Below are 13,984 nucleotides of genomic sequence, written 5' to 3' on the forward strand. Positions count from 1 at the left end.
ACTACCAGTCCATGCTGTTGTCTCTGTTCTCCCCCAGGTAGCTAGATTATGCCGGTTCTGACAGTGCTTCAAGACTGACAAGTTAGAAGCCTGTCCTCTGAGGATCCCTGTGGAAAGGTTGGGGCATCTGACACACAGACCACCCCTTTTCCTTTGTAGGGATTAGCTGGGAGTTGGAGGGTTTCATCCTGATTGTATGGCACTATGTTGGTGGTAGGAATTCTGGTGAGAAGGTGTCCTGAATTTCCCTACCAGCTTTGATGAGTGTGATCTCTCATTCATCCAGCATTCAGGTGCTTTTCAATTCATTTCTGTATTTCTCACAAAAGGGGATTTGTCTGCAAATTGTCGTGGGGGGGGGTGGTGGAGAAGAGAATCTAGGACTTTTTACTCTGACATTTTGCTAATGTCACTGCCCCCAGGGTATTTGTTTTTAATGTTTAATTGGTATTTGAAGTACAGACAACTAATGCCTAGCAGTTTTAATGTGTTTGGAGCTTTGTTAGCTTCTTAGAAACTTTTGTATTTCACTTTCAGAGATTAAAAAAACTTCTAAGGGGATGACCTATGTAACTTTGGAAAATGGCATTGTAACTCGTTATTCTAAGGCTAAAGTAGAAGTTATCCAAAAAAACTGTATTGTATTTGGTAAATTTGTTTTTTTATAGGGGTATAGTTAGCAATTGCAAAATACTATATACATATGGTAAGGTTGAACAAAGAACTAAATTAGTTGTATGAAATGATAGCCAGGTTCTCGCTGTCAGAAGAAAGTTCCAAATAAGTAAGGGAGAAGGCTAGAAAGAACCACATTGTGCTTGATTATAGTCACATATATTTTTGTTTATAAATATATGCATATATTGAAAGAAATATGTAGAGATACGTGTGTATATGTGGGTTATATAGGTTCATATACTTCCTACTGTGTTTGCTGAGAGGACCTACAAGTAATGACACCCCACTAACAGTAAGCATCTTGTTTTCAGGTCTTCTTTTCTAAATACTATCTCTAATAAAAGGGTCAGGAATCCCTGAAAAAATGGCTGATTTTAGGGCAAGGACAGACAGAGTACCAGATGACCTTGTGGAGCTTCTTGTAGTGCCAGAAACTGGATGTCCAGTTGTTCCAGCATCATTTGTTGAAAACTATCTGTTCTCCATTGTGTTGCCTTTGCTTCTTTGTCAAAGGTCAGTTGACTGTATTTATGTGTGTCTGTTTCTGGGCTATTCTTTCATTGATCTGTTTTCTATTCTTTTGCCAATACCACACTCTCTTCATGACTGTATCTTTATAGTAAGTCTTGAAGTTGGGTGGTGTCAGTCTTTCAACTTAGTTCGTTTCCTTCAATATTGTGTTGGTCGTTCTCGGTCTTTTGCCTCTCCATGTAAACCTTAGAACCAGTTTGTCAATATCTATAAAATAACTTGCTGTGATTTTGATTGGGATTGTATTGAATCTGTAGATCAAATTGGGAAGAACTGAACATCTTGACAATACTGGGCTTTTTAATACATGAATTTGGGATATCTCTCCATTTATTTTTTATTTTATTTTGTTCATTGAAACTTTGTAGTTTTCCTCACATAGATCCTACACATATTTTGAATTTATATCTAAATATTTTTTGTTGAAAATTCCACTTGTTCATTGCTAGTATATAGGAAAGCAGTTGACTTGTATATAATAACATTGTATCCTGCAACCTTGCCATAGTCACTTATTATTTCCACAAGTTTTTTTGTTATTGTTGTTGTTCATTCTTTCTGATTTTCTATATGGGCAGTCATGTCATCTAAGAATAAGTTGTATTTCTTTCTTCTTCATCTGTATATCTTTCATTTCCTTTTCTTGTGTTCTCCCAGTATGATTTTGAAAAGGAAGGGTAAGAGGGAGTATCCTTACTTTGTTCCTGATCTTATCAGGAAAGCTAGTTTCTTCCAGTGAGTATGTTGTTAGCTATAGGTTTTTGTAGATGTTCTTTGTCAGGTTGAAGAAGTTCCCCTCTGTTTCTAGTTTGCTGAGAGTTTTTGTCATGAATGGGTGTTGGATTTTGTCAAATTCTTTCTCTGCATCTATTTATAAGATCATGTGATTTTTTTTCCTTTAGTCTGTTGATATGATGGTGGATTATATTAATTTTCAAATGTTGAACCAATCCTGCAGATCTATAGTAAATCCCACTTGATTATAGTATATGATTCTTTTTATACATTGTTGGATTTGATTTGCTAATATTGTGTTCAGAATTTTTGCATCTATGTGCATGAGAGCTCTTGGTTTGTCATTTTATTTTCTAATAATGTCTTTTCTGGTTTTAGTATTAGGGTAATACTGGCCTCATAGAAGGAGTTAGTATTCTCTGCTTTTATCTTGTGGAAGAGATTGTAGAAAATTTGTATAATTGCTTCCTTAAATGTTTGGTAGAATCCACCAGTGAACCCATCTGGGTCTGGTCCTTTCTGTTTTTGAAGATTATTAATTATCAATTCAATTTCTTTAATGGATATAGGCTTATTCAGATTGTTTGTCTTTATGGTTCTTTTTAGTTGATTTGCTTGGACTGTTTAAACTCATTTAATATTGGATTATGTTATCTTTTATTATACTTCTAGAATTATTAAAATACTGTCAGTGTACTTGATGATATCTTTTACTTTTTATGAGATATTAATAAAATAAAACTGTTTTCTTCCAGCCTAGTGTATTAATCATAACCTACAAGGAACCTGCAAAATCATCTTCTCAGTTTGGATCCTACACGCAAGCTGAATGGAGGCCAGATAGTACCATGATAGCTGTGTCAGTAAGTACATTTTTCAACTTTAATGCTGTTTTCTTATGAAATCATTACATCGCATTTAAATTTAATTCACTTAGATGAGATCCTTTCACTTTTTCACACCCATTAGTATTTACCATCTGTGATAGGAATTGCTGTACCGATTCTTCTATTCAGGTTACTCCTACTATATCGTTTTTCTTGATTCTTCTACTTCCTCCCATCCCTAAATGGTGCCTATATCCTTTTCTTTTTATTCCTCTCACTTTACTGTTTTGTCCTTGAAGTCTAATCTAGATTTTTTAAGCTTTCATCTGTATTTACATGGTATTCCCAAATTTATATTATAAATCCTGCCCTCTGTTCCCAAGGATGTCTCATAAAAATGATAAACTTTGTGTTTATGTCATACTACATTCTCATATCCATTTGGGTTTATTTCTGCATTTCTCCTCTATTCCATTAATGTGCTTAGGTCTGGTTAATTTTACCTTTTTATTGTCAGCTCTTGGGCTGTCATCATCACCTAATTCGAATTAGCAATAATACATTTATTGAGAGCACCTTCCATGTAACTATTATTATAACCGCATTAGGTGTATCATGTCTTCTAAGCTTGACACTTCGAAGTAGATACAGTTGTCCTTCGTAGTAGATTAGTGTATTGAGGGTTTGAGAAAGTAAGTTTTATCCAAAGTTACACAGATAGTGTATATTGGAGAGAAGGACTTTAGAATTAGGTACTTAGATTCCATTTACTGTCAAGTACTACACTTGACAGATATCTCTCTGCTTTCGGTCCTTTTCCTGTTCATGCTATATAATGCTGACTGGGTTAATCATCTGAAAGTGGCTCCATAAAATAAAAAATATTGAGTAGTTCCTCACTTCCTGCAGCAAGGGTTTGCAGACTACCAACCATGTGCCAAATTTACTCTGCTTCCTGTTGTGTGTGGGCCATGAACTAAGAATAGTTTTATGTTTTTAAATTATTGGAAAAAATCAAAGAGGAATAGTATTTTTGACAGGTGAAAATTATATGAAATTTAAATTTTATTGTCCATCAATAATGTTGTTTTTGAGTATTAAAATGCTGATTTCTTTGCATGTTGTCTGGCCGCTTTCAAGGGACAACAGCTGAGTTGAGTAATCCTGACAGTGCCCATACATGGTGCTTTATCTCTTCACTCTTCTGCTCAGTGCAGTATAAATTATAATAAAGCATTTATAAATTCATTGTTTCAAGTGCCACGCATATTGCTATATTGTGACATGTCATATTATTTTTATTACTAGTGTATACTGATCATGTCAAAGGAATAAAAAGAGAAAAATAGATTTTGAATTTCATGCTTTTAAAGCACATGTTTATTATTTTATTACCGAATTAGATGGCAAAATATTGTGTTTATTATGGAATGACACTATAGTGATGCCAGAAGAATACAGTATAAGTTGAAATTACCCAGCTACGTACTCATCACAGTATTCCCAGCTCACTGAAATTAGTAGTCAGGAAAAATCAGAAAATTTAAAATGGATTATCTCATCACATCAGATTTTTTTCACAAAAATAAAAAATTAAAATGAAGGTGCAATCAAAGTAAGTTTGCTTGGTTCTTATGATGAATTGACAAATGTTAATACTGCTCAGTTTATTTGAATATCAAGACAGAATGTGAAATGACTAAGAATTACTCCCCATGAATAGCATGTGTGGGACAACTTCAGGTGAAAAAAATTTTCAAAGTTGAGAAAACACTAATTCAATACAACCTGAAGTAGAATCCACTAAGGTGTCTTGATTGATGGTGGTAAAAACATGGAGCAGAAAAAGGCTTCAGTTGGACAAATTTACAAAGCTTATGAATATGTAAACATTTAAAACTGATGGTTATTTTAAGTTTTCGTCAGAAATAGAAGCTGAATATCCTGACTTGCCCAAGACCACAGTCTTTTGATGGCTTAGCAGTTAGTGGTAAACATTTATTGTGAATTTTTTGAGCTCATGTGTGAGGTTGAAATTTTTTGAACTTGAGGAACCACTCTTAATCACCTGTGGGACATTGAATGGCTTTGGAAAATAGCTTTGCTGCAGACTTGATAATGTTTCCTAATGAATTTAAAACTATAAAGCAAAACAGCGCTTGTATGTGAAACTTATATGTGGTTAAGCCATTTTGATGACAGCTAATGTTTGAATTACAAGTAAAGTCAGGCTGTCAAAAGTTAACAAGAAGATGTCTATTTCCAAGAAAAATTAGCAATAGGTATTTTTTCTAAGGTCAAACCACAGTTCAAGTAGTATTTTTTGGATCTTGATGCAGTTGCAAAAGAAATTTCCATATTCATAATCCATTAATTGTGCAAATGAGGAGTGCTTCCACCTAACCTTCAGTTGGAAGTGATTACAATGTAATGACATGTTAATAGGCAAACATAGAAGAAATCTGGTAGACTTTATAATTGCCTACCAAGTGATGAATGTATTCAATTAAAATCATATGCTCATGGGTTGATATCAGTATTTGGCAGTACTGGTTTGAAAACACATTTTCACATATAAATATGTAAAATCACATTACAGACTAGCATTAAGAGGAAACTTTGCAATTGATTTTGATCGTGGGAACACAAACTTTATTTTTAATTGAAATATAGTTGGTTTGCAATGTTGTGTTTCTGGTGTACAGCAAAGTGATTCAGTTATGTACGTATATGTTTATATTTATTTATTTATTTTTCATATCATTTTCCATTATGGTTTGTTACAAGATATTGAATATAGTTTCCTGTGCTGTGCAGTAGGACCTTGGTTTTTTTTTTTATATATATAGTAATTTGTATTGGCTAATTCCAAGCTCCTAATTTATCCCTCCTCCACCCCCATCCCCGTTTGATAACCATAAGTTTGTTTTCTGTGTCTGTGACTCTGTTTCTGTTTTATACATAAGTTCATTTGTATCATATTTCAGATTCCACATGTAAGTGATATAATGTGGTATTTGTCTCTTTCTGTCTGCCTACTTCACTTAGTATGATTATCTCTAGGTCCATCCATGTTGCTGCAAATGGGCATTATTTCATTCTTTTTTATGGCTGAGTAGTATTTCGTATATATATACACAACATCTTTATCCATTCATCTGTTGACGGACACTTAGGTTGCTTCCATGTCTTGGTGATTGTAAATAGTGCTGCTCTGAACATTGGGGTGTATGTATCTTTTCAAATTAGACTTTTCCTTTTTTCCAGACCATATGCTCAGGAGTGGGCTTGCTGGATCATATGGTAAACTCTGTTTTCCATAGTGGCTGCACCAGTTTACATTTCCACCAACAGTATAGGAGAGTTCCCTTTTCTCCATACCCTCTTTGGCATTTAATATTTGTAGACTTTTTGATAACGGCCATTCTGCCAGTGTGAGGTGATACCTCACTGTAGTTTTTTTTTTTTTTTTTTTTTTTTTTTGCTGTACGCGGGCCTCTCACTGTTGTGGCCTCTCCCGTTGTGGAGCACAGGATCCGGACGCACAGGCTCAGCGGCCACGGCTCATGGGCCTAGCCGCTCTGTGGCATGTGGGATCTTCCCGGACCGGGGCACGAACCCATGTCCCCTTCATCGGCAGGCGGACTCTCAACCACTGCGCCACCAGGGAAGCCCCTCACTGTAGTTTTGATTTGCATTTCTCTGATCATTAGCGATGTGGAGCATCTTTTCATGTGCCTGTTGGCCATCTGTATGTCTTCTTTGGAGAAATGTCTGTTTAGGTCTTCTGCCCATTTTTTGATTGGGTTGTTTGATTTTTTGTTATTGAGTTGTATGAGCTGTTTGTATATTTTGGAAATTAAGCCCTTGTTGGTCACATCATTTGCAAATATTTTCTCCCATTCCATAGGTTTTCTTTTCATTTTGTTCGTGGTTTCCTTTGCTGTGCCAAAGCTTATAAGTCTGAATAGGTCCCATTTTTTAATTTTTGTTTTTATTTCTATTGCCTTAGGAGACTGACCTAAGAAAACACTGCTACAGTTTATGTCAGAGAATGTTTCGCCTATGTTCTCTTCTAGGAGTTTTATGGTGTCCTGTCTTATATTTAAGTCTTTAAGCCACTTAGAGTTTGTTTTTGTGTGTGGCGTGAGAGTGTGTTCTAACTTCACTGATTTACATGCAGCTGTCCAGCTTTCCCAGCACTACTTGCTGAAGAGACTTCTTCAGCAAGAAGTAGAAGAAGAAGAGACGACTTCTTGCCTCCTTTGTCAAAGATTGACTGAGTGTGGGTTTATTTCTGGGCTCTCTGTTCCATTTATGCATGTGTCTGTTTTTGTGCCAGTACCATGCCATGCTGTTTTGATTACTGTAGCTTTGTAGCATTTTCTGAAGTCTGGGAGAGTTATGCCTCCTGCTATGTTCTTTTTCCTCAGGATTGCTTTGACACTTCTGGGTCTTTTATGGTTCCATATAAATTTTAGGATTATTTGTTCTAGTTCTGTGAAAAAGGTCATGGGTAATTTTATGCTAGGGATTGCCTTAAATCTGTAGATGCTTTGAGTAGTATGGCCATTTTAACAATATTAATTTTTTCAGTCCAAAAGCATGAAATGTCTTTCCATTTCTTTGAGTTATCTTCAGTTTCCTTTATCAGTGTTTTATAATTCTCAGCATATAAGTCTTTAACCTCCTTGGTCAGTTTTATTCCTAAGTATTTTATTTCAGTTTTTGGATGCAGTTTTAAAGAGATCTTTTTTTTTTAACTTTCTGATATTTCATTGGTAGGGTAAAGAGGTGCAACTGATTTCTGTATGTTAATCTTGTATCCTGCTACGTTGCTGAATTCGTTTATCAGTTCTAGTAGTTTTTGTGTGGAGTTTTTAGGGTTTTCAATATATAGTATCTTGTCATCTGTGTATTATGACAATTTTACCTCTTCCCTTCCAATTTGGATACCTTTTATTTCCTTTTCTTGTCTGATTGCTTTGGCTAGGACTTCCAATATTATGTTGAATAGAAGTGGTGATAGTGGGCATCCTTGTCTTGTTCTAGATTTTAGCAGGAAGGCTTTCAGCTTCTCCCCATTGAGTATTATGTTGGCAGGGGAACATTAACTTTAAACCTCAATTAAGCAAAAAATATTATCCCCACAAAAAGAATTTCATTCTCTTTAGTGGATATATATTACAAAGAAAAATTGTACTAAATTTTCATCACTATTATATTTAGAATTTTGTAACAGTAAAATTTATGAAAATTTGTTTTCTCTCTGTAATCTTGTGTTGTTGTTTTTCTGTATTTTGATGCTTTGACGCTGGCCCTGGAGAGACTGCCCCTCTCAGGGCTAGCCAATTTCTAGAGATAGTAAAGGATTACCTGCTAATGTTCCTTTCATGTGCAAACCAAACACTTCACAGCCTGTACCCTCAACCACATCCTTTATGGAGCTCTTTACCTAGGGCCACTATTCCCCACTCCTAATTACCCCAGAGCCAGTTACCAGATAACTAGAAACAGCCTCTACAGAAACAATTTCACAATAATTTATTAACCTTTGCATATACTAAATATTAAGAAAACAAAGAAGTTAGGAATTATTTCTGTTCTCAAGTTGGGGGTGGGTAAAATACATATGTAAGAGAAGATAACAAACAATTTACTCTTTTTGGCTACTGAAAGTCCAGTTTTTATTTTACCTGGTTATTGCTTATAGTCTTTTTCTAGAAGATACATCTCCATACAACTGGAGATGTCATGATGAACATAAATTTAGCTGTTGTAGTCTGGTTTATGTTAAATAGGCTAAGTAAATGCTGACCTGATTCAAGTGATTTAAGTTAATTCATCTCTGTTTGTATAATTTAAAACATGAATTTATGGTTTAGCTTATATGAATTATAGTTCATAAATGGACTTTATGAAAAATAGACTTTTTTAGAGCAATTTTAAGTTAACAGCAAAATTGAGAGGAAGCTATAGAGATTTCTTGCATTACTCCCTGCCCCAACACATGCATAGCCTCCCCCCATTATCCTCCACTAGAGTGATACATTTGTTACAATTGGTGAATCTACATTCACCATCATTATCACCCAGAGCCCATAGTTTGCATTACGGTGCACTTTTGGTGTTGTACATTGTGTGGGTTTGGATGAATTTATAATGACATGTATCCACCATTATAGTATATAAAGAGTAGTTTCACTGCCCCTCAAACCCTCTGTGCTTTACCTATTTATCCCTTCATATCCCATAACCCCTGGCAGCCACTGATCTGTTTTATTGTCTTCATAGTTTTGCTTTTTCTAGAATGTCATATAATTGGAATCATACAGTATGTAGCCTTTTCAGATTAGCTTCTTTCACTTAGTAGTATGCATTTAACGTTCTTCCATGTCTTTTCATGACTTGATAGCTCATTACTTTTTAGCATGAATATTAAATCATGGGATGTATTACAGTTTACACATTCACCTACTGAAGGACATCTTGGTTGCTTCCAAATTTTAGCAGTTATGAATAAAGCTGGTATAAACATCTATGTGCAGGTTTTTGTATGGACATGTTTTCAACTCCTTTCATGCGCTGAGGTGCGCTTGCTGGGTTGTATGGTAAAACTATGTTTAGTTTTGTAAGAAACTGCCAAACTGTCTTCCAGAGTGGCTGTACCATTTTGTATTCCCATCAGCAATGAATGAGAGTTCCTGTTACTCCACATCTTTGACAGTGTTGTTAGTGTTTTGGATTATGATCATTCTAATAGGTGTATAGTGGTATCTCCTTGTTTTAGTTTGCATTTTTCTCACGACATATGCTCTGGAATATCTTTTCATATGCTTATTTGCCATCCATATATCTTTGGTGAGGTGCATGTTAAGGTCTTTGGCCCATTTTTTAGTTGGGTTGTTTGTTTTCTTATTTTTGAATTTTAAGAGTTTTTTGTTATTTTGGGTAACAGTCCTTTATCAGATATGTCTTTTGCAAATATTTTCTGCCAATCTGTGGCTTCTCTTTTCATTCTTTTGACAGATTTTTTGCAGAGCAGACGTTTGTAATTTTAATGATGTCAAGCTTATCAGTTTATTTCATCGATTGTGCCTTTGGTGTTGTATCTAAAAGTCATCACCAAACCGAGGTCATGTAGATTTTCTGTTATGTTATCTTTTAGGAGTTTTATAGTTTTGAGAATTGGATTTTTAAAAGTTTTAGTTTTTAATAAGGGGGATAAATGTTCGATGAAGAAAATCTGAGAATTGTAGAGATAAACAAGAAAAAATAAATAACTTCACTACTCACAGATAATCATTAATTTTTACTTATGTTCCTATACCTTTTTAACGGTTGTTTGCAGATACACTTATATTTAATAGTACATAGAATTTGAAAGGCTATTGAAGTCTGTTTGTTTTTAAATCCAAAGTGATATTACTATAAGTGACTGTTAATGTCACCTGTTCATGAGGAGCACATTTGATAAATCTGTGAGTTTTCATAGGTAGAGCATTATTGAAAACATATTTTTTTCTTTATAGAAAGCTACTCTACAGCTTTTTTGACATGTTATATCATGAACATTGTCTCACTTCAACATTTTTCTGTAACTTGATTTTGAATGTTTGCATAGGATTCTAACTTACAGATGAGTAGATTTAAATAGATAAATATGGAAATTTTCATTATTTTCACACAAAATTAACATCTTAATTTACACAGTACTCTGCAATTTGATTTTTTTCACTTAGTATATTATGACTACCCTTCTAGATTAATACATACACTCTAACTTATTAGTTTTAGTATTTGTATAATATTCCATAGTGTGGAAGTTTCTTATACTCTTTGCTATTCTTCTAATGGACCTTTGGCAACTATAAACAGTGCTACAGTAAACATCGTTATACATATACCCTTTTGTATTGGCGCATTTATTTCTTTAGGGCACTTTTCCCTATGTAGGATTGCTGGGTCAAAGTGTGTATGTATATTCTTTTTAATGAGTATTGCCAAATCATTTTTTCATAAAATTGTGTCAGTTTCCAGAGTCACTCCTATGTGTTCTTAAGATTCCTGTTTACCTACATTGTGCCTGCATTGGATTGGTGAAAAATGGTCTTGTCATTTTAATTTCCATTTGTTTAATTTCTATTGCTAGTGAGGTTTGGCATCTTTTCCTATATTTATTGGCCCTTTGCAGTTCCTCTTCTGTAGGTTGCCTGTGTTTGTCCATTTTTCTTTTTTTCTTTAATTTATTTGGTTGCACCGGGTCTTAGTTGTGGCTCGCGGGCTCCTTAGTTGTGGCACACAGGCTCCTTAGTTGTGGCATGTGAACCGTTACTTGCGGCATGCGTGTGGGATTTAGTTCCCTGACCAGGGATCGAACCCAGACCCCCTGCATTGGGAGTGCGGAGTTTTATCCACTGTGCTACCAGGGAAGTCCCTGTCCATTTTTCAAACCCAGAATATTAGTTCCATATCTTTTTGCTTGTTATTTTCACTATAGCTTCAATGCCAAGAGCATTTTCTGCACACAGTGGGCATTCATATATTAAATAATATCTGAACGTACTGTTCTTTAAGCATGGTGAAGGATATCCTGTCTAGGTACAGGATTCTTAGATTGAGATTCTTTTTTTTTTTTTTCCTAGCCATGAGGTAATGTTCTAGTGCCCTCTGGTTTCTAGGGTTATTAGTGAGAAGTCTAGTGTTAATCTGAGTCTTTTCCCTTTTCAGGCAACCTATTCTTTTTCTATGAAAGATTTTTCTCTTTGTGATTGAAATTAAGTTATTTTTACTTACAAGATTGTATCTTTTTTTTTTTTTCATTAAATTGTCTCCCTCTGCCTGCCTCCCTCCTTCCCACCCCGGGCCAATCCACCCAAATTAAACCTGAGTCTTAGGCGTTTCAATCTGAAGACTTCAGTCTGTTTCTGCAGCTAGGGATTTTTTTTTCTCTTTTTCCTAAATAAGAGAAGAATAGAACAAGGTTTGTCTTGTTTTCTTCCCTTTTTTTTTTTATTGGAGTATAATTGCTTTACAATGGTGTGTTAGTTTCTGCTTTATAACAAAGTGAATCAGTTATACATATGTTCCCATATCTCTTCCCTCTTGCGTCTCCTTCCCTCCCACCCTCCCTATCCCACCCCTCCAGGCGGTCACAAAGCACCGAACTGATCTCCCTGTGCTATGCGGCTGCTTCCCACTAGCTATCTACCTTACGTTTGGTAGTGTATATATGTCCATGCCTCTCTCTTGCTTTGTCACAGCTTACCCTTCCCCTTCCCCATATCCTCAAGTCCATTCTCTAGTAAGTCTGTGTCTTTATTCCTATATTACCCCTAGGTTCTTCATGAAATTTTTTTTCTTAAATTCCATATATATGTGTTAGCATACCTGTTTTCTTTCTTTAATTCATTATTTGCAGAGCTCCTGAATTTGTCTTCCAAGTCTCTTACCTTTCAGTAATGATTTTATCGAGAAGGGACAAGCTGTGAAGATGGCAGCATAGAAGGACGTGGAGCTCACCTCCTCCCACAGATACATACAATAATACATCTACAAGTGGAGTAGTTCTCACAGAATACACACTGAAAGCTGGCAGAAGATCTAATACAACCAAAGCTGCAAGAAAGATGCGCACGTAACTGGTTAGGATGAAAGGGGAAATAAAAAGGAATCAGGACAGGACCTGGACCCCTGGGAGGGACCTGTGAAAGAAGAAAGGTTTCCTCACCCTGGGAACCTCCTTCACCAGCTGGGAGGTCCACTGGGACAGATAGGGAGCTTCAGAGACGAATACAGGAGCCAGCTTATAGCCAGGTAGGGTAGAGGGAGACCAGCATAGACGGTCCTTGCACATTGGTGCACTTTCCAGCCCGACATGCAGGCCTGCCGGTATGTGCAGGGGCTGGATGCTGAAACTCGGGCTTCAGTGGACAGACCTGGTGAGGGGACTTGGTTTGGCTGTGCAGAGATAGCCTGAAGGGCCTGAAGTGTGGTCTGGGATGCAACTGGCACGGAGCGCAGGTCTGCCATAGGAGCCCCATTGTCAACACACGAAGGGAAGGGTGTGGGCCCACCATGGCAGCCTCATTGTCAGCATGCTCCCAGCAGGGCATGGCTGCAGCCACTGCGGACTTTAGAAATGTGCACCAGCAAGTTTTGGGAGCGTGCAAGCGCCACCAGAGTGGGTGTGCACGTGCAAAGGCAGGGCTGAAATCTGAGCAGATTACCAGCACTCCGATAGTGGGTGCAGGAGTGACTTTGGTGGGTTTTCGCACCAGTGGCGTTGTGAGCATGCACATCCCTGAGAAATGTATGAGTCTGTTGTTTATTGATGCTCCTGTAGCGGAGGCTGGTTTGAAGGCAGTGCCAGCAATATTGTACTTTGTGGGCGCACACACCGGGTGGCAGGTGATATCACGGAGTTGCACGTCCTGGTGGACAGCTCCTGGAGAAAAATACACAGAGGCCCCTTTCCTAGTGAGAGCTTTCCAGTCCTGCCTACCTCACACTGTAGCTTAGAACTGGATCTGGGGGCTTCTACTCCAACAATTGGGGAGCAGACCCTGCTCCCAACAGGGCTGTGACAACCACAGAGCAAAGAAGAGGCCCCGGCCAACATCCAGTGCAAGCTCTGGTCACCACAACACAACCCGTCTGTCAAGGGGATAACGGCCAGAACATGGCAGGCATCCATACCAAATACAGGCCTTGCACCAAAAACACTGGACTCACACGGGCTACACAGGGATGCTCCCAAATAAAAAACAGCCCTTTAAGACCACAGTAGATAACTGTTTCTCCTAAATTCAGAGAGAGAAATATGAGTAAAGTGAAAAATTGGAGGAACTACTCCCAATTAAAAGAACAAGAGAAATCCCCTGAAAGAACACAAAATGAAAGAAACCTCTCCATTCTACCAAACACTGAGTTCAAAAAGGAGGTAATAAAAATGCTAAAGAAATTAAGAAAGATTATTGATAGAAATGCAGATCACTGTAGCAAGGAACTAGAAACTATAAAGAGGAGCCAGTCAAAATTAGACAGTTCAATTGCCAAGATAAAAACTGAGCTAAAGGCAATGAACAGTGGACTAAATAAGGCAGAAGAATGAATAAGTGATCTGGATGATAGAATAACAGAAATCACCCAATCAGAACAGCAGACAGAAAGACAAGAGAAAAAAAAAATTGAAAGCAGCATACGAGATCTAT

At 36.8% G+C, this 13,984-nt stretch overlaps 1 protein-coding gene across 1 annotated transcript in view; it reads left to right on the top strand.

The window, feature by feature from the left end:
- RIC1 (RIC1 homolog, RAB6A GEF complex partner 1) overlaps nt 1-13,984 on the top strand; it is a 136,372-nt gene that overhangs the window by 34,766 nt on the left and 87,622 nt on the right. The window contains 1 exon segment of the mRNA XM_030877129.2: nt 2,700-2,807. Coding sequence (XP_030732989.2) covers nt 2,700-2,807 — 108 coding nt within the window.

This window comes from Globicephala melas, chromosome 6, assembly GCF_963455315.2.
Source record: "Globicephala melas chromosome 6, mGloMel1.2, whole genome shotgun sequence".
Taxonomy (NCBI): Eukaryota; Metazoa; Chordata; class Mammalia; order Artiodactyla; family Delphinidae; genus Globicephala; species Globicephala melas.